Below are 22,509 nucleotides of genomic sequence, written 5' to 3'. Positions count from 1 at the left end.
GCAGAGGATGGAAAGTCTGGAAAAATGCCTGTTGGGATCTTTGGGCATTTATTTTGTGTGATTGAAGTTTGAGACTTTAGATGTCTGGTGAGTGGATTAGATCTTAAATTATATATGGCTAGGAACTTGTTAGGAGGGTTTGTAAGATAAAAGATAAACATTATCTGAATAAGTACAGTATTACAGACATATGCGGGGACACTGTGTGTTTTCCTTGTTTTGTTCACAATAAAGTAACTAAACCATAACATTTGGTATGTTCTAAGACATATCTTCATGGTTTGAACACCTACCCCCAAATCTGGAGCAGGCAGTTGGGCTGTAGCAACCTTTATTAGCACCACTTACAGTGTCAGCAGCTAGTGAGCAAGCTTTTGAGCTCTGAGTCTACAGGATGCTTCTTCAGAAAGGAGATTACGCAAAATAACAGAAAAAACAGAAAGCCAGGAGCAGAGGAGAGTGAAAGAAAATGTTGGAATGTTCATGTAGGTTGGAAAACCCCCTAGATTTGCAGTTTGGACGTCCGAAACTTAAAGCTGATCATCCTCTGCCAGCCAAATAGGAACACTGCCTGGCACTGGGAGGACATGCTCCAGTACTAGGAACGTGGAGAAAATAGGTCCCCGTCCCTATGAACCGGTTAACGCGTGTACCTATTTTTAAAAAGTACAACTGGGTTTGGGAATGCCTCACTGCCTTCGCGCAGGGCTGAGCCAAAAGCAAGGGAACTGCAAGTTCCTTTGCTCAGTGCAGCAGCACCAGCCTCAAGCAGTGGGGCAAGAAGGGCCCATAAACGCAGAGATCACAAAGGTTGCTACGGGCGGTGAGGCGAGGGGAACTTCCTTCGGAGTTCCTTCGCTTTCGCTTTCACTCCCCACGGCCAGCGCGGGAGAGGCTGCCTCGGCCTTGCGGGTCCCCTTGGAACAGGTAAACGAGCTCCGTCCCGCAGCCGAGGGACGGCGACCGTGTGGTCGAGCGAGCGCCGGGGTGTTTGCGGTGTGTGTGTGTGGTGGTGGGGGGGGGGGGGGCGCTACAGAGAGTGAGGGGCGGAGGTTATGCGATGGCCCGGCCCGCACTGAATGGGCCTACTTTTCTCCGTCCACTAAGCTGAGCGGTTTAATTTGGTGCGCATCTCATTACGCATGCTCACTCTGGCGCCCGGCTTCTGCGCCTTCGGTCGTGTTGCTCGGCCTCAAGGTCCCGAAGGGATTTGGAAGTGACGCTCCCCACCCCTCCGGCTGGCATGCAGGGGCTCGGGCTTGCGCGTTGTCGCTCGCTCCCCTGCAGCTGTGGCCGTTATTCTGTAACGGCGCTTCCCGCGTCACAAGCAGCAGCGAAAACGTTCCGAGTGACGGGGCTTCTGGTATAAAACACGCCCGCTGCTGCCCAGAGGAGTGCGCGCGCGCCCCTCATCGCAAAGACCCCCGACTTGGGCGCGTGTTTTGATCTCGGCTCCAATTCTCCCCCAGTCACCCACCACTGAGGAGGAGGCGGTGCCTTTTTAATATAGTCCAGGACTGTCTGTCCTGACTGATAGAAGCTCTCTAAGGTCGCCTTTTTGGGCAAAAACCCACAGATCTTCATGAAGTAAAGAAAGTGGATAAAGAGAACGTCTGATCTCATAATACCTGGGCTTGAGGTTGCCCAAATTGGCAGTAGATTCAGGACAGACGAAAAAAAGTCTTCTTCACACACATAATTCACCTAGGGCAGGGTTTTCCCCAACTGTTTAAAACACATGTACCCCTTCAGTCACAAATCTTTAGCTTAGGTACCCCATAGAGATTTTTTAATGCACTGTATACACACCGGTCACCAGACATTTCATCCAAATTAAGTCATGAGTACTCCTACTGAAACAAGCTTTTAAAACTTACTTGAAGTACGTGTTTCCCATTAATGCCAGCAAGACTGCTTTGAGCAATGTGACTGCAGTGTGGGGAAGCAGGAGGGCTCTGAGTATCCCTGGCTGGGAGCCCTCCTAATACCCCCTATTAGGAACCCCTGACTTAGGGAATTCACTTCCATAAGATGTGGTGGCGGTTGATAGCTCAGATGGCTTTAAAAGAGGTTTAGACAAATTCGTGGAGGATAGGCCTACCCTCAGGGAGGGTAGCTGAGCCATCTTCATAAGGCATTATTATTTTAATATAAAATTATATATAGGAATTATTTCATATATACTCTCTTAAGAACAAAAACAGTTCTTAAGATGGTTTACATAGGAAAGGGAATAAAATGGTTCCCTGTCCCCAAAGGGCTCACAGTTTAAAAGGCTCACAAGGTAAACACTAGCATCAGCCACTGTGGGGATGCTGTGGTGAGCTGAATAAGGACAGTTGCTCCTTCCTGCTAAATATGAGAGCGACTACTTTCAAAGGTGCCTCTGTGCCCAGTTAGCCTATTTCTCAAGTTTTAATAGCTTTAACTTATTTGGTTCCCTTGCCCTTATATAAGACTGATGTGCTCACATTTTGTCACAGCTTTTGTCATTTACATCCCAATAAACTAAAATCATGGGAGTTGATTGTTTCATCTTGTTTATTGTCTTTGTTTGAGTGTTTTAAAGTGGGTAGTGGTGCAGCAGGGAAATGCTTGACTAACAAGTAGAAGGTTGCTGGTTCGAACCCCTGCTGGCAGGGCCGTTCCTAGGGGGGTGCAGGCCTGGGGGCGAATCAGAATGTGTGGGGCCTCCTTAACATTTCATATCATTACAGAATCATACTGATTGATGACATACAGTGTAAATAGTGTGAGTGAGATTTTTGGACATGTCCAACCAGCTTGGACATATAATGCATTTCTAAATAAATAGAAATAAAAAGCACAACACATGCTTCACAGTTCTCAGACCTTCTGGGTTGCAAATCAGCGTAGGCATAGCACATTCATATATATGTGTGTGTGTGTGTGTGTGTGTGTGTGTTTCTAGAAGTTTTTGTAATTTTTTGCCATGAAGCAAGCCACTTATAGGACTTTATGGATGGGTTTTTAATTTTTTTTTAAAAAAAATTAAAAACCAACGAATGGTCCAATCCAATTTAAAGATACATATTCCTCCCACCCTGCCTTATATCTCTGCTCAATGCCAAAGCTATATGGCAAGCCAATCCCTAAATAGTCAAGTGTGGGGGATAACCACAAAAAGGAAATCACATCATACCTCAATTACTAGGGCTGGGCTGGGCTGGGCAGAGGGTCTGCAGAGAGGGCAGGTGCCTCTGAGTACCAGTTGCAGGGGAGCAATGGCAGGAGTGAGGGCACGCCCTCAACTCCTGTCTGTGGCTTCCAGCGGCATCTGGTGGGCCACTGTGCGAAACAGGATGCTGGACTAGATGGGCCTTGGGCCTGATCCAGCAGGGCTGTTCTTATGTTCTTACTAGTGATTTAAAGCCCGTTAAATTAACGGGCGCTAGTAGACCTTTGGGGCCAGCTATCTCTGCCTCCTCTGGCTGCACCGCGTCCTCCTTCTCCCAGCTGGGCCCACTGCCTCCTCTGGCCGAGAGTGGGGGTTCTTTTCTGAGAGTTCTGCCCCACTCTTCCTCCCTCTCTCCTGCCCCACACTCTTGTATATCTTTCCCTTCCTCCCACCCCACTCTCTTGCCTTTTCCCCTCCCCACTTTCGCATTCCCTTCTGCCCTTCCCCCTCCCCCCTGCCCCACTATCTCTTGCCCTTCCCCCTCCCCTCTGGCCCACTCTCTTTTTTTGTTTTGTTTGTTGTGTTTGCCGCCCAGAGTGTTGCCCGCCGATCCCGCCTCTACCCTCCCCGCGGCATGGCCGGGCCTCTTGCCACCGCCTCTACCCTCCCTCCGGCTTGCCCAGTCGTGTTGCCTTGGCGTGTTCGTGGCTGGGCTGGACCCGCCGCCGCCCAGAGTGTTGCCCGCCGATCCCACCTCTACTCTCCCCGCGGCATGGCCGGTCCTCTTGCCGCCACCTCTTCCCTCCCCCCGGCTTGTCCGGTCATGTGGACCCGCTGCCGCCGCCCAGAGTGTTGCCCGCAACATCATCTTGTAGCCGCCGCCTCTACCCTCCCCCCGGCTTTGCTGCCTGGTTGCCAAAGTTGCTGCCGCCAACATGGCCGCCTGGTGCCGGCGGTTGTGTCTCCCTCGGCGTGTTCTGGGCATGCGCTCCGCGCATGCCCAGAACAGCCAAGGGAGACACAGACGCACACAATCCAACGAAGACACAGACGCACGACAGGGACTTTATTATAGAGGATGTAGAGAACTCTGGTGGGCAAGGGCAGCCAGGGCTGGACACTCTCTGCCTGCCTGCCTGCCTGCTTGTTTCCTGAACTTCAGGCTTCAGGGAGGCCTGCATGGAGACCATTCTGGAAGCCCCGCCCACCTGCTGAACTAGCAGTTCACCTGGGAGCCTTTCATGCTGCACACAGACACAAAAAATCGGCTCCGGCTGGGCTGTGGGGAAAGATAAGTGGCTGGGACTGGTGGAGAGAGCAGGGCAGGCTGCACTGCAGTGTGCCCAGAGTGGGGCCTGTGCCAGAGTGGGGCTTGGGGCAATTGCCCCAGTTGCCCCACCCTAAGGACGGCCTTGCCCACTGATATGTTTCCCAAACACAGATAGGGGCTGTACGTTTGAAAACTGTTTGTGAAAGGCAATGAGATTAAAAAGTGTGTTTATATTGACTTTAATTTTAAAATGTTTCTCTATCAGATTTGCATCCCTGGAATTTTTTTAAAAACACCCTTTCAAACAGGCTGCTGTTTCCAGATCCAACATTTTCATTGAAGATGATGAAAATATTATTGTTAAGCATTTTAATTCTTGCTACTTTATTGGGCTCTGATGGCCATAGTGGGACAGCCTATTCACTTTCTGGAGATGGAAGCAATAAATTTCCCTGGAATAACATCAGGCTTCCAAAGCACATCGTTCCAATTCATTATGATCTTCTTATCCATCCAAATCTCACCACTCTTACTTTTACTGGATTGACGAAAATAGAGATTACAGTAACCGAACAAACCCATTCAGTCATCTTACACAGCAAATACCTCCATATAATCAAAGCTACTATCCAAGGAGAAGTGGGAAGCATTCATACTGAAAAAGAAGTGACAGTTTTAGAATACCCACCATTTGAACAGATTGCCCTGGTCATTACTGAACCGCTGCAAATTGGGCACAACTACATTGTCAGCATTGAATATGCTGCTAATTTGTCAGAGAGTTTCCACGGCTTCTATAAAAGCACATATAGAACTCCAGAAGGAGAAGTACGGTGAGTCCTGTTTTAGAACAATATTTCTTCGATTATGTCCTGAGTTGTTTCTTGTCACTATTTTCATTTATATTTTTATGCATTTTTCTGACACTCTTGTTTCAGAGTAATTCAGGTTGTGTGGATTTCTAAGCTCTACAATTAATAAAAGAAAAAGAGCTTTCCCATTTATTTATTTTCTAAATTAGGGTGATGTTACAGATATGCTGGTTCCCAGCTGAATCTGCTTAAACTGGTATGTAACCAAGGGAAACATTCCATTTTAATTAAATGATAGTTTTAGAAATGGGGCTGTTTAATTTGAATAGATATTTCTGGGGTAGTTTTCTTATTCATTAGAAAATACTCCGTTTCAAGGGAGTACATTATTATTATTTGATTGTTTCCTCAATGCTTGTAGTGCAGGCAGAAGAAGTTCTGCTAGTTCAAGAGGGAGGAGATATTTTTGCTGATCTCCCCTTCCCTCTCTCCTTTGTGCCCCCAGAATATTGTTGCTGGCCATTGCGTTGAGGGCCATCTTGAACAGGATGGCATGTGGTATGGGGACTGCATCAGAATCGTTGAAGGGGGAAATCACTCTTCTCCCTTGTATGGAAACAATTATTAGTATTAGTAGTAGTATTATATACTACTACTACTACTACTAGTAGTAGTAGTAGTATTAAAAGTGTATAAGTATTATATACTTTTATTATTATAAAAGTGGGTGATTGAGTGCCCATCAATTTGGAAGTGAAACCAGGCCACTCAGATATAAAATAGAGATCTCTGTATATGCAGTAGGCCTATGCTTTGGTCACTGAATCCAAATATATGGCAGCATCGTACTGGTGCTGCCTGGTGGAGACCGCTTGTAGCATGGATGTCTCGGAGATAGTGCCATGCATATCTAGTGTTGGGGGTATTTCTTTATGGGAAGCTGAGCCCCATTTCACCCTGCAAGTGACTTGGGCACATGCAGGGGGACACGGTGGGTGATGTGCATGGGGAACTAGGGGTGTGCAATTTGGATTTTCGGTGTTTTGATTTGGATCTGAACCGAAACACCCCCGTTCTGTTTTGTATCCGAATATGGCCCATCCAAATCACCCCTGATTTGATTCGGATCCGAATTAATCTGAATCCGAATCTGAATCGATTCGGATTAAAAAATGGGTCCTGGGGCCAAAAGAGTGGGGTGGGGTGATAGTGCCCAATGGGTGGAGGCTACCACCCAAATTTCAGGGGGATTGGGCAAAGGGCTGATTTTTGGTGAATTTTTGAAGTTTTAGTGTCTTTGGGGCAGATCGGGGGCAGAAAGTGGGATCTGGGCCAGAAGAGTGGGGTGGGGTGGGGCGGTAGTGCCTAATGGGTGGAGGCTACTACCCCAATTGCAGAGTGATTTTCAATGAGACCATGAAACCACTCTAAAAAATTTCAATGAGACCATGAAACCACTCTAATTTGCTATCATAGAATCCACATTCAGAATACCTCAGAAACAACAGAACCCTGTACCCCATGGGTTAGAAACCCATGGGGGTGGTTGGCACCCAATGTGCACTACACCACCACTCGCTCTGGGCCACCCCAGCACCCCCCAAGTGCACTTATGGGGCTGCTGTAAGCTCCATTATACCTTATGAGGAAAAAACCTTAAAGACGCGTAAACTTCAACAATTCACCAAAAATCAGCCCTCTGCCCAAATTCTTTGAAAAAATTCAGGTAGCTTCCTTGCCCCTACCCGGCACTACCACCAACCCCACACCGCTCTAGGCCACCCCTTCCCCCTCCGACGTGAAGCGATACACCCTCCATTATACCTAATGGGGGGAACCTTAAAGATGCGTAAACTTCAACAATTCACCAAAAATCAGCCCTCTGCCCAATCGCTCTGCAATTGGGGTGGTAGCCTCCACCCATTAGTCACTACCACCCCACCCCACTATTTTGCCCCTTGGACCCGAAATTCAAGCAGACGTCACATCAGACCTTTTTGCATTGAAGTCAATGGGAGGCAAAAAGGCGGGAAATTCAAATAGACGTCATTGCTCAAAATGGAGGGGGGGAAGAAGGCATTTATTGGACACAAAATGGAGGTCCGAAACATCCGAATATTTCGGATCTGAAACAGGGGTGATTCGTTTCGGATCCGAAATTTTCGGGGTTCCTCGGGGGTGATTCGGTTCGGATCCGAATCACCCAAAATTCGCTGTTTCGGGTACAGTTCGTTCTGTACCCGAAACGTTTCGCACATCCCTATGGGGAACAATAGGAAGTGGTAGTTCTTCCATGTACTTTCCCCATAGAGTTCTTGGGGGAAGTGCTTAGAGAAATTACGCCTCCTATTGTTTCCTATGCACATCTCCCACTGTACCCTGTTCACTGTCCCAGCTGCCAGCGTGGAACAGGGCTCGGCTTCCTGTAAAGGTGTTCCCCACACACCAGATGCATGTGGTACTGTGCAGAGATAGCCGTGCTGTGAATTACCAGCTTCCCGCCCGGTTGCCAGAACCTAAGGGGTATACTCGTGGATCAAATGGGCCGTAACCCAAAGTTTGGCTTTAAAAAAGCCAAACCTGCCAACCTTCATGTAGCGCCAGTGCAGTTTATTCAACTTGGGAGTGGCCAAAGCACAGGCCTAATACTCAAGGAGCTCCCTAGATATGCAAAAGTATATGTTTGTAAATTTGGAAGAAGAAAAAATATATATTGAAAATAACTTGTCCTATGAGTTTCTAGGACCTTCAGCGTTTAGGACCTATGGAATGCTGAAAACTCTTGAGCCAGGGTTTCAATTGGATTAAAAAGAAAGAAAAATAAAGTGAAGTGTAAGGGCAAGAAGGAATTGACCTATTTATGGTAGATATAGCAGTTACTTACTATATAGTTGCCTGGACAGGGGTAGGATTAGCGTTGAGAAGATGCATACTACAACATTAAAAAAACCCTTCTTCTCTCTGTTCTATACAGGGATGTTTCATTAGGAAGGAAAGGGGAAAATGAGATCTTTTACCTTTCCCACTCTCCAGACTTCATCCCCACCCCCATTAAATAGCAGTAAAATGCTCAGGTTAAGAACTGGTAGCCAGCCCCAAACCTGACTCTCTAGTCTAGTGCTGTATTATTATTTGCATTTTGCATTTATATCCCACTCTTCCTCCAACGAGCCCAGAGCGGTGTATATAGCAGGGGTGGGCAGACTTAAGGCTTGTGGGAACTCCTTTCCCCCTCTTTTTTCTTTTGCCAGAGCCTTGAGAGCTACCAACAACAAATTACAACTTGCGGCGGGTGGGTCAGTCACAAATGGTGGCTTTAAGAGGTGGAGCCAGTTGCAAAGTGACAGCTTGTACAAAAATTTACATTGACAGAACAAGGGGTTTTAGCATCAAAATCCCTGGGTTCCAGGAAAATTTTACTGCAGAACAGGAATGAAGCAAGAAGCTTTGTGGTAGAGGAAACTGGAGAGAAATTAATGGAAGAGAGAATAAAAGCAACTCTGTGCATTCAAAGAGAGAGTGTGTAAAAATGCTTACTTAGGCAGCCAATCAGATTAGCAGTATTGGCTGGTAGGGGTAAGGGAGGGAGAAGCAAGTCCCAAAGCCTTGAGTTTTATTTCAGATAAGACCAGAAATTACCAGTAGTTCCTGACCTACCTAATGCCCCTGCCCCTTCTATATTATGTAGTACAGCAGGAGAAGGAGTGGAAAGAAAAGGAGCGGGAAAGAAAAAAAGTATTATTTTCCCCTTCTGCTTCCTGAAATTCACTCTCCTCTTTCCCCATCTGTGAAGCCTGAACAATTAATTCTACCGTGCTCCTGTTAGTATCACTAGTGGAGATATCAATGTTGCGAGTCCTACATTATTATTGTCCTGCCTTTTTACAATGTATTTAAGGTAGCTAACTATAACTATATTAAAACAGCAGAATTAAAACATATCAAAACCAAACAATAGCAACAATTATATCTTGGTTAATAACAAAAATCTGAAAAAGTCAGTTCAAATTCAGTCATTATTGTTGACTGTCAAAGAATTATATCATCTATGAGTCATGAGCTCTTTTGCACTAGAAAATGGCTGGTGTCGTTATTCTGAAAGCATCAACACATTAACTTGTCAATGTACAAAATGTGGTTTGGTGTATTGTCTCTGATCAGATACAGAAAATGCAAGTAGTCCCTATTGTGAAAGTAGAGTTTTTCTCCTTCTAATACTGTATAGTGTTACATTTCTTATCACAACTACTGGATAGAGATCTTGGTATAAATAAGATGCTTTCATTTTTTAAGAACATATGAGTATATCACGGGCTGGAATGTTATAACCTTTCAGAAATCAAGATTATATTATTTAATATAAATATTGATGTAAGTTTAGCTGATTTCTACTGCTTTTAACCCGATCAGATGTTCACCAGTGAACATTTTTACTGTGTTTCTATGTGCATAACCAGTGTAAATGTTGTTATATTGTTTTTCTTAATTTCAGAGTGCTTGCATCAACACAGTTTGAACCAACAGCTGCACGTATGGCCTTCCCGTGCTTTGATGAACCTGCATTCAAAGCTAAATTTTCTGTCAAAATTAGAAGAGAACCAAAACATCTTGCATTGTCTAATATGCCTTTAGTATGTGTATTCCTTGTAAACTTTATATTGTTTAGTTCAGGAAGAGAGAAAAATGCAGAACAAATGTGAAATTCACTATCATTTAAAAAGACAGAAACCAAGATAAAATTTCTCTCATATTTTTGCATGCATTTTATGTTTGATATGCACCTTTGGTAGTCACATAAGAAAGAAAAGCAAATATCAAAACCATTACATTAACTTTCTTGAAAGCTACAAGAAACGTTGTGAGGATTAGTTGTACTAGAAGCAGGGAGCAATTACTTCTTGTTATATTGTTGCTTACTTTTAGTGAGTTGCCTCTAGATATAGCTTACTGTTAAAGGATGGAAGTAGCTGTAGATCTAAAACATATCCCTTAGCATGATGGGGTGAAATGTAGAGTGTGTGTGTGTGTAGATTTAAACTAGAGGTTCTAAACTAAGGATAAACTATCATGTTTTTAAATTTTAGGTGAAATCGGTGAATATCGAGGAATGGCTTATTGAAGACCAATTTGAGATCAGTGTAAAGATGAGCACTTATTTAGTGGCCTTCATTGTTTCAGATTTCAAATCAGTTACCAATATGACCTGTCGTGGAATTAAGGTAAACTTTTTATATCTATGGAAGTGTTGCATATTGATTTTAACGATAACTGACATTCAGCACAGAGGTATGTCTCCATAATGCTGTGCTGTGGGACTGCTGCATCTTTAAAAGGTAGCCTTGGGGTTATGCAAATTGGTCAGTTGCATAGGCACTGCTTCTGAAGATTTCACCTTTGTCCCAAATGAGAAAATCTGCTGAAGCGCTACTTGTGCAGTTGCTGATTTTGTGAAATGCTGATGCTGCCTTTGAAGGGGTGCAGCAGCTCCTCAGCTCAGTGTTACAGAGATGTAACACTGCACTGGATGTTGGCCAATAAAATTATAGCTGCTTCAGTTAATTTTAGTTCAAATTGGAAGCTACTAAAGGAAAAAGCATTACAATGTTTCAAATCATTTTTTAGTGTTTTCCAAAATGATGCCTTATTATCATGTTAAAATAAATAACAATTCAAACTTGTACTGATAGGGTCATCAATACCTTAAAGAACCATTTGAGGCTGTTCTCATGACCAGCCTAACCCTGGTCTACACACCAACCTACACACCTAACCTCTACACACCAAGATGCTTGCCTCCCTATCTTTTGATTATGCTTCAGAAATGAGCTTTTATATCTTTGCTAATATTTACACCATCTTGGGCAAAAGACCAATGGGGGTCTAACATCCAGACAAAGTATTCAATAATACTACTCAGGAGTTCCTCTAAAGGACTACTTAATTTCAATATGACTTCCATTGAGTAATTTAGTTGTCAGCTGATATATTTAACCATTAATTATTCAGAAATAGTAAAAATCAATTTATCTGGAACACATCTTAATTTTACAGGGCTGGCAAAATAATGTAGGCCTTGCCCTTCTGTGATACTCCATGCTTGTGAACTTTCTTCCTCTCACTTTTAGTCCCTTAAAATAGAGTTGAATTGTTTAAAATATAGTTATGTTCACTACCATTGTATGTTAGTAAACTGATGGTTTTTGCTAGGATATGATTAACCTACTAAAATTAGCAATTGACTCCTATTGATTTAATGGATCAAGATTGTTCCCTAAGAAGTATATCACGTCTCATTGGTTTTCATGGGGCATTTTACAGACTCGGTGCTAGAGGATTGAAGGTTAATCAATGCAAAACCGGTTTTTAAAAAGGGATCCAGGAAATTACTGGTTGGTTTAGCTTAATGGCTGTTTCAGGTAAAATGCTAGAAAGCATAATTAAAGATTTAAAGTATTAATCATATTCATAAAGTATTATTCATATTCAAGAGTTCTTTGAGAATGTCAACAGAAATGTGGTGAGGTGCGTTGTATACTTTGTTGTATACAAAAAGGTTTTGATAAAGTCTAAGGGTCTTTACTAAGGGTCTTTAGTAAATTTAGTAGTCATGGGACAGGGATAAGAGGACAGGTCCTTTTATGGATTGGTAACTAGTTAAAGAACAGGAAGCAGAGAGTTGAATTAATTGGCACTTTTCACAATGGTGTGAAATAAGAAGTGGGGACCCCCAAAGATCTGTATTGGAGCTTTTGACTTTTTCATAAATGATCTGGAGTTAGGGCTAGGAAATGAGCTGGTTGCAGATGATGCCACACTATTTAGGATGGTGAAAACTAAAGCTGATTGCAAAGAACTTCAAAAGTATGAGGCTCTTCTCATGATCAAGTGAGAAGAGCCAAATTGGGTTTGCAGGGAGAGCGGCTAAGCCCGCTCTCCCTGCAGATGATCAGTAAGCCCTCCATGGGCAGCTGCAGCGGCCACCCACACAACTGCCAGCTCCATCACAGGGCCGGTGGGGGCTTGGGAGTTCAGGGGCCGCACAGCCCCCGGAAGTTTCAGCATGCCCTGCACGAGCGCGCAGGGCATGCTGGAGAGACCCCTGAGCTGGAAGGCTGCTTTTTAGCCTCCCGGTTGGGGGGGGTGTCTACTCGTGAGTTGCCGCGGCAACACACGATTATAAAAACCGGGTTTGCGGAGCACCCAGTTTAAGGGCAGGGGCAATTCAGTGGGTTACCCGCTTGTAAACCACCGGGGTCTCCTGTGAATAAAATGGTAAATGTGGTTCACTGTATAGTAAAGCACTTTGTGGCTTAAAATCCCAACTTTGCTTACCCACTGCTGAGATCTGAGATGTTAGTGACTAACCAGGACTAATCTTGGGGTTATGATGGATAGCTCAATGAAAATGTCTTTGTGCAGGAGATGTGAAAATGGCAAATTCCATGAAAAGGTTCATTAGGAAAGGGATAAAAAATAAAGCTACTAGAATTATAATGCCTTTATATAAATCTATGGTGTGACCGCATTTGAAATACCTCGTATGGTTCTGGTTGTCATATCTCAAAAATGATACGGTAAGCTGGAAAAGATGCAGAAGAGTACAGCTCAAATGATCAGGGTGCTGGAGCACCTTCCTTACATCCTCTCACAACACTAGAACCAGGAGTCATCCGTGAACCTGATTGGCATGGGATTTAGGACAGACAGATGAAATACTTCTTCACACAGTGCATAAGTAATCTATGGGATTGTCTGCCACAGGATGTGGGGATGATCACTAGCTTAGATTGATTTAAAAAGGGATTAGACAAATTCATGGAGGAAAATGGTTACTTGTCTTGATGGTTATGTGCTAGCTTCAGCTTCAGAGGCATGCCTCTGACTACCAGTTGCAAAGGAGCAATGACACGAGAAGGGGTAGGACTTCATCTGCATGTGAGGTTCCCAGAGGCACCAGTTTGGCTACAATGGGAAACAGGCTGCTGGACTAGATGGGCCTTGGCTTGATACAGCAAGGTTCTTCTTAAGTTCTTCCCAGAGAGGCAGGGAAAATGAAATCAAATATCAGACATATCTTAAGCTTTTTTCAGTTTAGTGAAGTGAACAAACTAGCTTATATAACTGCTTACGGTAGCATTTAGAATTCATCCACGCTTTTTCTCCCCAGGTTTCAGTGTATGCTGTCCCACACAAGATCAACCAAGCAAATTATGCCTTGGAAGCAGCAGTAAAACTATTAGAGTTTTATGAAGAATATTTTAGCATACCATATCCTTTGCCCAAACAAGGTATTTACTGTGTTGAGATACTTTAAGAAGTAAAAAAAGGATACATGAATCGAATAATATAGTATTGTAAACCAGGCTCAGGATTTTGATGTTAAAAATCCATGGGAATCATTTCCAAAGGCAAAAACAGCCTTTAAAAATATGTCAAAAATCTTTCTATATGTACAAAATAACTTCATACTAATGTCCAGAATCCTGTTCCTGATATGTTTAGAAATATTTTTTGTGTTTTGAAGCATGATTTCAGAACAATGGCTACCTTTTCTGTCAAGAGTTAGACTTCCATGTTTTTACAATCTGCTTTTTTCTGTCTTGTTTCTGTCAGCAATACGAATGCTGCCAAAACATAGATTCAGCACTCTTTCTATCCATGAGTGAAATATCATCTTCGTCAAGTTGGTGTCAACTCCTGGCGACCTCAGAGCCTTGTGGTTTTCTTTGGTAGAATACAGGAGGGGTTTACCAGTGCCTCTCCCATGCAGTATGAGATGATGCCTTTCAGCATCTTCCTATATCGCTGCTGCCTGATATAGGTGCTTCCCATAGTCTGGGAAACATACCAGTGGGGATTCGAACCGGCAACGTCTGACTTGCTATGTCAAGTCATTTCCCCACTGCGCCATTATTTGTACCGCATACTTATTGCACATACTTCAGGCCTTATCCAGATTGTTCCTGTGAGATTGCTGATACTCTCATCTTGCAGACTAACCAAGTAGCGACCACCTATTGAATTCAGTCAAAGTTTCTGTGATGCCACTGTTTAGCACTTCTGAAAAAATTGCACCATCAATAAACCTACTTTCAAAATGCACTTGAGAAAATTCAAGTACAGTAAGAAAGCTAACATATTCAAAATAATTTATTTTCAGACCTAGCAGCCATTCCTGATTTTCAGTCTGGTGCAATGGAAAATTGGGGATTGACCACATATAGAGAATCTGCTTTGTTATATGATCCTGAAAAGTCATCGGCATCTAGTAGACTTGGGATTACTATGGTTATAGCTCATGAACTTGCTCATCAGGTAAGTTATAATTGTTGTTTATAACATGATATTGATGGCCATGCTTTTTATCCCCTGGGTGCTTGTTTAAGTCATTCTGAAGCCAGAGGTGTTGCGGGAAAATCCTCTGGAACCTTGCCCTCCTGTTTAATTCAGCCCCTTGCGATCATCCTTCCATCAAATTGACAGAGAATGGGGCATCTAAGCGAACTAAAGAGGATTAGACAAGGTTCCCGCAATAGAACTCGTTGCCTGACAGAGAATTTCCCTTTTTACAAATCAACACAACGAGGGTGTGTGCTCAAATTAGCTTTTACTCATGATCACGAAGGCAGAGTACAAGTCAGAAGTCTGATAAGCACTGTGCACTCAGGGTACACAGTTGCCAGTTTATATATGTTAAAAGCAAGTCAGTACATCAATCAACATACGTCATTAGTGGTTAAACATATGTTTTCCTGTGGTGCCAATTAGAGCCTTGGACATGAGTTATTGTTTGGCCTTTCTGCTGACCCTACTGCTTATCAATATCTCCTGGTGCCAGCTGTGTTTTTTCTGCTGAGTGGGGAATTTGTCTCATGACCCTGGTCACATACATTGTCTCCTGTCAGGCCCTGGTATTTTTACCTCTTGGCCTATGGGCCTCATATCCTTGACTCGAACAGTTTCATTCTGGACTACTGGCCTTACATTCTCTGTTTAGGAGCCTGAACCAAACTTCTGTACACTTATTTGTGGGCCTGGATTAAACATTTCTTTATCAGATGGATATAATACATGAACTGGCTGTAGGATTGCATCCTCAAAGTACAGTATAAAAGTTCAAAAGTCAGTATCAGCATTCACTTCCACTTTGCGCCTCCATTCTCTGCCCCCATGCAGCACAATGCAGGAATTTTCATGCTGATTGTTAGTGAAGGGGATGACTAGGATTTCTCCTGTCCAAAATGCAAATTTCAACAATAAAATAAAATCTCATGAAACTTTAGCTCAGTTTTAGCTATAAGATTTTATTTCTTTCAGTGGTTTGGAAACCTGGTTACTATGGAATGGTGGAATGATCTTTGGTTGAATGAAGGATTTGCAAAATTCATGGAATTTGTGTCAGTAAGCGTTACCTACCCAGATCTGAAAGTTGTGAGTATTATTGTTTTTTCTGCTTTTGTATTTTAAACCAATTCTTAAAGAGAGGTATATCATAGAGGTATTATTAGCAATATTTATGCTATGCCATTGACGTACATTACACTTTACCATATTGGAAAAGACCATGAAGTCCATGACTATCCACAAAGCAGCCTTTCACCAACCCTCACAATCTACAACCCTGTGCATCACAACCAGAGATCTGTTGGATGACAGAAAGATGCTTACGGAGCAATTCACTTGAGATGACTCAAGTAAGCGAACCAAGCAACATGCTGTAGAGCAGGGGTTCCCAACTTGTGGTATTCCAGATGTTGCTGTGCTACAACTCCCATCATCTCCAGCCACAACAAATTGTAGCTGGGGATGATGCAAGTTGTAGTTCATGAACACGTGGAGGATCACAGGTTGGGAACTGCTGCTATAGAGCAAGCCAAGCACTACGTATTCTTCATTAGCTAGTTTTCTCCCAGCCTCAGTTATAGCAGTCAATAACATATAAATATCAATAGTAGTATAGGATTTATTTGCATTTATTCATCAGACTATAGCAAAACAAATGAAATGAATCCAAAATTATAGTAGTACGTCAGATCTGATGTTGACCCATACCTATTCACTAAGACTTCCTAAAGAGAGGTAATATTGTGACACATATTTGTGAAATCTGCTGTCCTATCATCAGTTGTGGCAGTCTCTGATGCTCCAGAGTTGCTGCAATGCTCCTTTACTCACAAAGAGTTCAGCTTCTGGGCTAATACTTAACCAGTTAAAAGGCTGTGAGCCAAATACCCAGGAATCAGCTCAACCCAGCACAAGGATGATTTATATTTATTTTTACATGAATATCCTGCTGAGCCCAGAGCAGTGTACATGCTTATGTTATCCTCATAGCAACCCTGTGAGATAGGTTAGGTTGAGAGATAAGCGATTGGCCCAACTCAGCCAGTGGGTTTCATGGCTGAATGGGGATTCCAGTCCAAGTCCAACACTAATCACTACCCCATGCGGGCTCTGGTGGCCATATTGATGGTTAATAGGTTGGCACAGAACTCAGGTTTGGAACATAGGAAGGGGCCATATACCGAGTTAGATCATTGGTCCATCTAGCTGCATTGTCTACGCAGACTGGCAGTGGCTTCTTTGTTTCAAGGTTGCAGGCAGGAGTCTCTCTCAGCTCTATCTTGGAGATGCCAGGGAGGGAACTTGGAACCTCCTGCACACAAGCATACAGATGCTCTTCCCAGAGTGGCTGCATCCCCTAAGGGGAATATCTTAACAGTGTTCACATGTAGTCTTCCATTCAAATGCAACCAGGGTGGACCCTGTTTAGGAAAGGGGACAATTCATGCTCACTACCAGAAGACCAGCTCACCCAGGTGTCACTCATCAGCCAGAGGAGGAGCCACTGCCCCATGAGTATCACCAGGATGCTTCAGCATTGGAGGCAGCTGTTCAAGAGGACAGGATGAAGGGGAGGCATTTGAGGCAGAGATTAAGGAGCTGGTGTGCAGGATCACGGCCTGCACCCCAGCAAAAAGGAAAGCATACGCCTGGACCATTTAGGCAGAGATAGCACACTGCCTCTAAGTAATGGGATACTGCTACTACTGCCAGAGCCCAGGGAGCTCTGTCTAGCATAGCTGGGCAGTGGGAAGGCTAGAAAAAGTAGGATTCTAGACTCTGATATGCCACGCCCCTTTCAAAAACCATCACAGAAGCTAGCTTGTTGAGCCCAAATCTGTGTGTGACTGCCATGTTTTTTGGGTAGACTATCTGTGTCTGAGAATGGAATTGGCCAGCCCCTATGATGTAGAGACTATATTATTGGGCCCCAACAACAAAGCCACTTCAGGGGCTGTTGCCTGTTGCAACCTAAAACACCCTCTTGCTACAAAGAACAACAGGATCACCGCTGCTGATGGCTGGTCTTCCAGTACACTGAACCACCACTGACATCATGCAGGAAGAGGGCAGTTCAGTCAAGCTCCCTCTTATGAAGATCTAATTTACATGAAACCAGCTGCCCTGGAAGAATTGAATGTTGTTATCTGAACTGCTCCTAGATTGGTCTGGAATGGAAGGGGTGCTTCCATGATGGGTTCAGACATTTCCCTGCTGCTACTACTGAGACCGCATGTGCTGGCAGGCATTGCTGGATGATGCCAGAGAGTATTGGCATGTACATCAACACAAGTGTATGCTATCTCTACATGTTGATTCATTTTAGAACTGACAATCTACATGTGTAAGGCTGTCACCAATGAGTCTGGAAACAGCTTTGCTTAAACATGTTTGCTAACTTTGTTGAAAATCTAATTAGTAGAAAGGTGGGATGGAAATCTAATAAAAAGTGGCATGAATTTATCCGTAATGAGAACTAACTGAAAGTATATTGTTATCTGTTTCAGTGTGTCATTCAAAACCTATGAACAGAATGCTTGTTTTTCTTTCTTAGGAAGATTATTTTTTAGACAAGTATTTTGATGCCATGGCGGTAGATGCCTTAAATTCTTCACATCCTATATCTACCCCTGTTGAAGATCCAGCTCAGATTCTAGAAATGTTTGATGATGTTTCCTATGATAAGGTAAATAAGAATATTTTATTGCATTTACAATATAGAGATTTTCTTTCCAAATTCAAAAGAGAGAATTTTCTGCCAGCATCTATGATTGGCAGAATAAATTATTTTCTAGTGTTAGTGAACAAATATTTGTGTTAGTAGTTCTGTCAAATGTCACAAGTGCAGAATTGCTACAATTCTGCAAATTGTCATATGAAGAATCTGAAGTACTTGTATACATTTTGTAAAACTTGTTCAGAACCTTACTCCTGTCATGGGCTGTTCATTACAATTATGTTATGTAAGTACAGAAAGATCTCTGAAATATGAGGAATCTTTTCTCGAGCATTTGTTTTTAATTTGCATGGGCAAATAAATCTTAAATGAAAGCCATAACCAAGAGATGAAAGAGTAGGATTTAGGACTGCCCTAATTAGCACATGTGCAAATCTTTCTGATCCAATTGTGATAAATCAGACACTGAACAAACAAATGTAAACTAGACTGTTTCATTCCTCTCATTTCAGGGAGCTTGTATTCTAAATATGCTACAGAATTATCTCACCCCAGTAGTGTTTAAAGCTGGCCTTGTGAAATATTTGTTACGATTCAGCTATCAGAATACACAAAACAAAGATTTGTGGGCCAGTTTGTCAGATGTAAGTATTTCTCACACATGTTCTACCAAAATATCCCATGAGCAATGAATGACATAATTTTTGAAAATGTTACTGACTACAATTTTAGTTGGTTATATTGTAAAACATTAGGAAACCGAGAGGGTTTGTTTGTTTGTTTTTAGGTTTGTCCTGCAAGTGGTGCTGAGGAAGGTCAAGCACAAAATCATGGGGTTTGTACCAGAAGCCAGGAGACAATCTCAAGTTCTGTGAGCCTGTGTTTTATTATATATTTCTATTCAGAAATCTAGCAATCTTATGTCACCAGAGGGTAAGAAACCCTTTTCATGTGGTTAGGTTGCTTAGCTCTTATAATGCTCAGGGAACAATACCTCATATCATCTTCAGTCCTGGAATAGCAGCAGGATTGCTCAGAGCTGTAAGGTAATGTTGACATAAACATGCTGGGATAAGAATGGCTGAGAGAAGTAGTGGCAGTCATGATCTAACATGTGCTTCAGCATGCTCTGTGACATTGCAGAGTATAATGGAGTGGATATGTCATCTGCTGCAATAATTTCTCTTGGAAAACTTTTAATGGAGTGTAACAGGTTGCCTACCTCAGTCATCTCATAGTCTGTATGCCAAATATAATGGATATGAGGGTTTCCTGGTGGACTGTAGATTCAAACAAATGAGATTGCATTTTGCCTGCTGGTCATACTTGCTCAGAATTCAATTTCCTTCAGAGGAAATAAGTTTTCTAAATGAAACACAATTTTCTTAGCTTGACTCTGGTTAAGGATATGGTTAGCTGGAACAAATCTGGAGCCGATTTGTGTAATCATTTTGCTGTTACAGGAGGCCACAAAATTGTTCCCCTGCCATATATTGAAAAATTCATCCCACAGTGAGGCCAATCTATTTCTGACTATGGAAAGTCTTTCAGATATGATAAATTAGTGGTGTTTGGTTTTATGGGGCCTATGTTGCTGAGCCAGTGCATATATTGAATATTTCAGCTTCTCCTTTCATATTTTTGTTTCTGGTTTCCAGCACTGGACCAAGAGTGACATCCATGATGTGAAGACAATGATGGACACTTGGACACTGCATAAAGGATTCCCACTAGTAACTGTGACATTAGATGGGAAGCGTGTCCATCTACAGCAAGAACAGTATAGGAAGGAGTCTCAGGTTTCTCCACAAACAGGGTATTGGCAAAGGAGCACACGAGGCTCCTATTTTATTGCACTCTAGAGAGAATCCACTTGTGACTAGCAGTTCATAACAAAAATAGAATAAATCACATGAAAATGGGCTTCAGAGGCAAAAGCTGGGGTGGAATAAAGTAGCCGTCAAACACTTGAGGATACTCAACTGGTTGCTAAGTCCTTCTTCTTCACCAGTTCCAAAGAGTCTGTCTCTTTAAATTACTCATGGCTCCAGAGCAGTACTTCCACATAGATCACCAGAAGACTAGGGGACTTCCTTCTGGCCAGCTCCAGGGAGTTGAGAATGCTAAAGCCCCCTGGAAGTTTTCTGTTTTTGTGTCTTCACTTGCCCCTTCTCTCAGGTGCAAGTGTCCTAGATACTGGAGTATTGGCCAGAGGCCCCAGGATTTTGTTGTCCTTGTTGTGGGCTGCCTTTCTCAGGCCTGCTACTTGGCTACTGCTTAGCGGGGGGGCGGGGGTTTAAGAAGAAGGAACATCCACCTGATTCTCCTCTTCTTGACCTCCTCTGATTCATCTGAGCCTCTTTTAAAGTTAGCAGTATGTTTAGCTGCTTTTTATGACAATGTATGTTCACATATTGTCTCTTGATTTCCTTGTATCCAGTAAAAATCTGTACAGAAATCAGCTAAATACTTATTAGCCTCTTCAGGTAATTCTTTTTTTAACAGCAGTATGAGATGAAATGTTGAGACAAGCCATTGCCTCTAAAATTTAGGCCGGAATATCCTTTTCTTTTCAATTACATCATACTAAAAATTATGGGAGGGGGGACCACATGTAAGAGACAGTTCCTCAAAATAAGACAGTTTTAAAAAGACAAATTCAGAATCTATACAAAGTTAAGTCATTCAAAATCTTCTTGAGATATAAATAAGCAGCTTCTTATATGTGACACCTCCAGACTCAGTATTTCATTTATAGTGGCGAGTGTAGCTTGATGATAACCAATTTAATTTTAATAATTGTAAGGTATCCCACATCTTTCTTAACCACTTCAGGTTTGGGGAGTCAGAATGGCATTTATTCTGACTCCTTGTATTTTAGTGTAAACTAGTTTAGCAGCAAAAATAAATAAATAATAATAATACACCTTCATAAACACAATACACTAGAGATGTGCCCAAATTGAGATTTGCACAGATTTGAAGCCAAACTGGTTCATGGTGCCACTGAACCGATTCGACTGGTGGAGGTCAGTGCTGAGGGGGTGGCCAGCGGCACCCTTAAAAGTGGACAGCAGGTCCTTACCTGCTCTTGGGCCACACTATGCACATTCCTGCTGCAGCAGCGCGCGCCCCAGCAGCCTAGATATACTGTTATAAATGATATTTACAAACATTAGCAGACTGATGTGGCAAGAAGCTTCAGTCTTGCAACCATCTTTAAAAGTAAAAGTTTGTTCCAAATGTGAGACATGGACCTTATTTCCATCATCTCCCCCCCCCCAAAAAGTTTTCTGCTCCTGCTTATTTCACCTAGCAGCACAGCTCAGTAGTCACCTATGGTATTGATGAGTTTATATTAACTGTTGGAAGTAAGGATCCAATGAGTTTCTAAAATCACAATTTTGATTTTGCTCTAGGAACCTGTGGCACATTCCGCTAACATATATTACCAGTGAATCTGATATTGTTCAAAGATTTTTACTGAGAACCAAAACAGGTATGTGTTACTTCATTCATAATTCAGTAGAACTTGCAAGAGTGTTTTCAGATAAAATTATTACAGAAGATTTTATGAGGTAGGGAGATACTGAGATTCAGAGTTGTGGCATTTATTTCTTTAGTTACTAAAAAAAACAAAAACAAGATCATATCCACAAAGTAATTGTGTGGCAGGTGTTGAAGTTATGTCCTTCAGTCCAGTGTTAACATGAGTTGTGAGTTGTTTTTATGTATGGTTAATGAATGTAAACAAACACTGTCAAGTGCAGAAAAATACAGTCATGATATATTTTACTCATAGATGATTTAATCCTCCCAAAAGAAGTGAAGTGGATAAAATTTAACGTGGGAATGAATGGTTATTATATTGTGCACTATGGAGAGGATAACTGGGAAGCTCTAATTCACCTTTTAAAAGAAAATCATACAGCAATTAGCAGCAATGATAGAGCAAGCCTCATCAACGGTGTATTCCAGCTGGTGAGGTAAGTGATCATGAGTATAAAATGAGACTTTGGCAGGGCAAGTTCTGTACTCTTTCATAGAACTGGAGAAACAATAACCATGTTTCATAATGTATTAGACTCAGAATTTCAGTAGATTCCTGTATTATATGCAAGAAATCCAGTGCCAGTCCAGCGACTCTACTCAGGTTATTCCTGAATATATAGAGGAAGAGTACTGGTAGATCTGGTTCGTGATTTGTTGCAGCCATAAGGAGGAGTCGTGCACCTGCAGGGGACCATTCGGGCAGAATTGACTAGCT

At 42.6% G+C, this 22,509-nt stretch overlaps 1 protein-coding gene across 6 annotated transcripts in view; it reads left to right on the top strand.

The window, feature by feature from the left end:
- The first annotated feature begins 454 nt into the window (after positions 1-454).
- The window catches only part of ERAP1 (endoplasmic reticulum aminopeptidase 1), a 43,020-nt gene continuing 20,965 nt past the window's right edge, over positions 455-22,509 (top strand). Inside the window, exons 1-13 of one of the 6 annotated variants that reach the window (XM_053292469.1) lie at positions 455-485; positions 4,675-5,242; positions 9,714-9,852; positions 10,306-10,440; positions 13,389-13,509; positions 14,382-14,536; positions 15,539-15,652; positions 18,120-18,251; positions 18,755-18,886; positions 19,030-19,077; positions 19,901-20,058; positions 21,662-21,741; positions 22,045-22,228. In XM_053292469.1, coding sequence (XP_053148444.1) covers positions 470-485; positions 4,675-5,242; positions 9,714-9,852; positions 10,306-10,440; positions 13,389-13,509; positions 14,382-14,536; positions 15,539-15,652; positions 18,120-18,251; positions 18,755-18,886; positions 19,030-19,077; positions 19,901-20,058; positions 21,662-21,741; positions 22,045-22,228 — 1,982 coding nt within the window. In that variant the 5' untranslated portion in view covers positions 455-469. Of the gene's footprint in view, positions 486-738; positions 928-1,197; positions 1,364-1,398; positions 1,883-4,674; positions 5,243-9,713; positions 9,853-10,305; positions 10,441-13,388; positions 13,510-14,381; positions 14,537-15,538; positions 15,653-18,119; positions 18,252-18,754; positions 18,887-19,029; positions 19,114-19,900; positions 20,059-21,661; positions 21,742-22,044; positions 22,229-22,509 lie in introns of those variants that run through there. The other 5 variants (XM_053292467.1, XM_053292470.1, XM_053292472.1 and 2 more) reach the window with 5 other exon arrangements.

The sequence above is a fragment of the Hemicordylus capensis genome, chromosome 2 (genome assembly GCF_027244095.1).
Source record: "Hemicordylus capensis ecotype Gifberg chromosome 2, rHemCap1.1.pri, whole genome shotgun sequence".
NCBI classification, from domain to species: Eukaryota; Metazoa; Chordata; class Lepidosauria; order Squamata; family Cordylidae; genus Hemicordylus; species Hemicordylus capensis.
The sequence above is the reverse complement of the archived record's forward strand: the minus strand, read 5'-3'. Positions and strand labels throughout refer to the sequence as shown.